Source organism: Microplitis demolitor, chromosome 10 (assembly GCF_026212275.2).
Source record: "Microplitis demolitor isolate Queensland-Clemson2020A chromosome 10, iyMicDemo2.1a, whole genome shotgun sequence".
Taxonomy (NCBI): Eukaryota; Metazoa; Arthropoda; class Insecta; order Hymenoptera; family Braconidae; genus Microplitis; species Microplitis demolitor.
In genome coordinates, this window is record NC_068554.1 from 4,222,362 (window position 1) to 4,225,516 (window position 3,155).

Here is a 3,155-nt window from a genome sequence, read left to right on the forward strand (position 1 = left end):
ATTACGAAACAGCCGAAAAAAAATTTTATTTTTAATAGGATTCATTTAAAATAAAAAAAGGCGGGAAAAATTTGTAGATATAATAACTAGAAAATGGTATATTATGCATCAAGGGAGGAAAGTAGGACATTCTCACTCGAGTGTATAATTGCCCGGTGGCAAACACGTGGATTGGGACATTTTACCTTTTTTTGTGGTGTTTATACGATTTTTCACCCGACTTGCACATGAAAATTTAAATTTATGCATCTGTTTATGCGAAGAATGGCGCATGCGTTAATTTTTTACTCTAGGTATGTAATATACTATTTTTATAAAATTTATGGAGTGATCGATTTCATCTACCCTTCATATATATCTTTATCCTTTAGAATTTCGAAATTGATCAATACTAAATTAAATATAATTTTGCGCGAAATTTTTCATAGACAGCATAATAAAAATTAGTAGGTTTAGAGCCAACATTTTCCTGTGAATTATTGTACAATTTTGAATCCTAATTTTTTTTCAAATTTTTTCATGAATTTTTTAATGTTCTCAGTGCATTATGGGCCATAGCAGCTTGAAATTACCAGAACTCCTCGTTTTCCATTATTTATTTCAATGTATGTCAAGCACAAGTTTCCTTCACTTGATGATACAGTAATTCAACAATATTTCAAGCAGTAAATATTTAAACATGAAAACAAAAAGTTACATATAGTTAATACCTAAGAACTTTGAAACGTAATAAATGTGAAAATTATTACGGACATACTTGTATTGTGAGAATCAACTCATATTTGACGGTTTTAGAATTTAAAGCTAGTAATTGAAAATAACAAACAACACAAAACTGTTAGACTCCGTTCTACAGAATTTAATTTAAAAGTTTATTTTTAATTTTATCTTTTCCTCACTGAACTTTCTGATTTAATTTTGTTTGTAAATAAATCTTTTATTTTCCTCAATAAATTTATAAAACAAATTAATTATAAAATAAATATATAAATTTCCTGTTATGAATAAAAAATTTATATTTATTATTATTTATCATAACGCTAATGCTGACTCATTACTTTTTGTGTCCGAGATTAATAAAGTTTTTGTGGACGATAACCTTAAGATAAATTATTATTATTAAACATATGTCGCAATGAATGATACCATTTAAAATAAATATGTTTACATATATTTTCCACAGTATTTTACTTTCGTGTAATCAATATGGAACTTGTCTATTTATTTATATTTTCCATCGTTATAACGATGAGCAAAACACAAAGTCTCGATTGGACTGACAGTGCATCCGGTAAAAAAAAATTCATTTTTTTTTTTAATTTAATAATAAAATAAATTTTTGTTTAGATCAACCTAGATTTGAAGCACCTCCAGGCTACAAGCAAGTATGAAAAAAAAAAAAAAAAAAAAACTGAAAAAAAAATTCCACTAAAAGTTTATCTTTGGAATGTCAAAGATAATTTAACAAATGTTTTAAAAATTTTTAGACCCTGGAGCACTAATTTATACAAAGCTTACAGTACTGCGAAGAATTGGAACAATGCACAACAGACATGCCAAGAAGATAACGGAAGGTTGGCTGTTATAAATTCAGCTGAAGAAGCTCAATTCGTTCGTCAGTTACTGATCGACAACGTTCCATTCATCAGATCTATTTATCCCCGTGGCTGGGTGGGTTTCAGAGATTTTAATGGCAACGCTAATTGGCAAACACTTACTGGACAAAATTTAAACCAAGCTGGCTACAATAAGTGGTGGAGAAATAGCGATCGAGATGAGAAAAATAAATGTGGAGTTATCAAAACTTGCGGAAGATTTTCGGCTGTGTCTTGTGATGAGTCAATTGCTTTCATTTGTGACATTGAACCATTACTAACAAACATTCATGTGGAATGATAATAATCCATGTAGCTTTTTTTTAATTAATAATAAAACCAATTATTATTTAAAATTTAAAATTTCATATCGTCTTCACGTGTTAAAATTTATAAATATATTTTGCAATAAATTAATTAGCTTTGGCAGAACTCCAATAACACTTAAGTTGACTTAAACCTGAAGCGGTAAAATTTTTTGATATTCAATTTATATAGCAGCCAAAAAATGTCACAATATCTGAGTCAGCTTATGCTGCTGGCTATTTCCCGCCTATTTTAGGTGTATGTTAGCACTCTTATTTGTATGCGTAGTGTATGAGTGCAATAAAAGATGCAGATACTGCAGTAAGATAAATTTATAAAAAATGATGATAAAGAAATTTAAAAAAAAATTATTTAAATTGAACAAATTGAACTAGGTAGTTTTCGGAATAGTAAGTGTGATAAGTCAACGAAACAGCGGCAAGTGACAAGTGAACGTTATTTCTGGTGGTTGCAGATGCGAAGTACCATGAGGCTTGTGGTTTTGCAAGCGACCAAACCGCACATGAGCGAGAAAAAGAGAGAGAGGGTGAGAAAGTATGAAGAGAAGCCAACCAGTTCTACGTATACACATATGTCTAACCCAGTTATAAACATTAGCTTTTATAATTATTATTATTGTTATTATTTTTATCATTATTACTACACTTGCTAATTAATTATATTTTAAATTACTATTTAATTAACTTGTAGATATGAATTAAATGTGTGCTGCATTTAAAAAAAAAATTACATTGCATTTGAAAATTAATTTTCATGTAATTAAAAAAAATTTATCTTATAATGTCACTTTGAAAATTATTTGTTAAAAAGAAATTAAATATTTGAAATTCGTAGGTTAATAATTAAAAATTTATATTAAACTGATAATACACATATAAATAAATTTTAATTTAATCAGTGAAATTTTTTTCAAATTTTATATATACTGCAAAAAAAGCCGGGGTAAGTCTAGGCGGTGGAGGTGTTAAAATTTTCGGTGTTAAGTTTTAACACCGAAAGTGGTATCAAATAACACCGCTGCCAATGTAAATTTTCATTACCAGTCTCAAAATATTTTTAGGTATTGAAAAAATTTTTAATTACTCGATCACTATACGATTAATTAATGGTTTAATTAATTAATCAAATTATTGGTGATTGAAATTGTGGACGTAAAATTGTGTATTTTTTAAATGAATTACGTACAACATAAATAACGATCCTGAAGTTAGCAGACAATTAGTAATTTTTGGA

General features: G+C 27.9%; 1 protein-coding gene across 1 annotated transcript; it reads left to right on the forward strand.

Moving 5' to 3' along the window:
• The first annotated feature begins 1,248 nt into the window (after positions 1–1,248).
• LOC103578255 (snaclec 27-like) lies at positions 1,249–1,896 on the forward strand. The gene is made up of 3 exons (XM_014439829.2): positions 1,249–1,291; positions 1,348–1,381; positions 1,488–1,896. The coding sequence occupies exons 1-3, from the start codon at positions 1,249–1,251 to the stop codon at positions 1,894–1,896; spliced, it is 486 nt and encodes a 161-aa protein (XP_014295315.2).
• Positions 1,897–3,155: the final 1,259 nt, after the last annotated feature.

Excerpts from the sequence above, each read along its gene's own strand:
- LOC103578255 (XM_014439829.2), top strand. The coding sequence starts at position 1,249 with ATGAGCAAAACACAAAGTCTCGATTGGACTGACAGTGCATCCG. Across the intron at positions 1,292-1,347 it reads TTGGACTGACAGTGCATCCG|ATCAACCTAGATTTGAAGCA; the intron begins GTAAAAAAAAAT and ends ATTTTTGTTTAG. Across the intron at positions 1,382-1,487 it reads GAAGCACCTCCAGGCTACAA|ACCCTGGAGCACTAATTTAT; the intron begins GCAAGTATGAAA and ends AAAAATTTTTAG.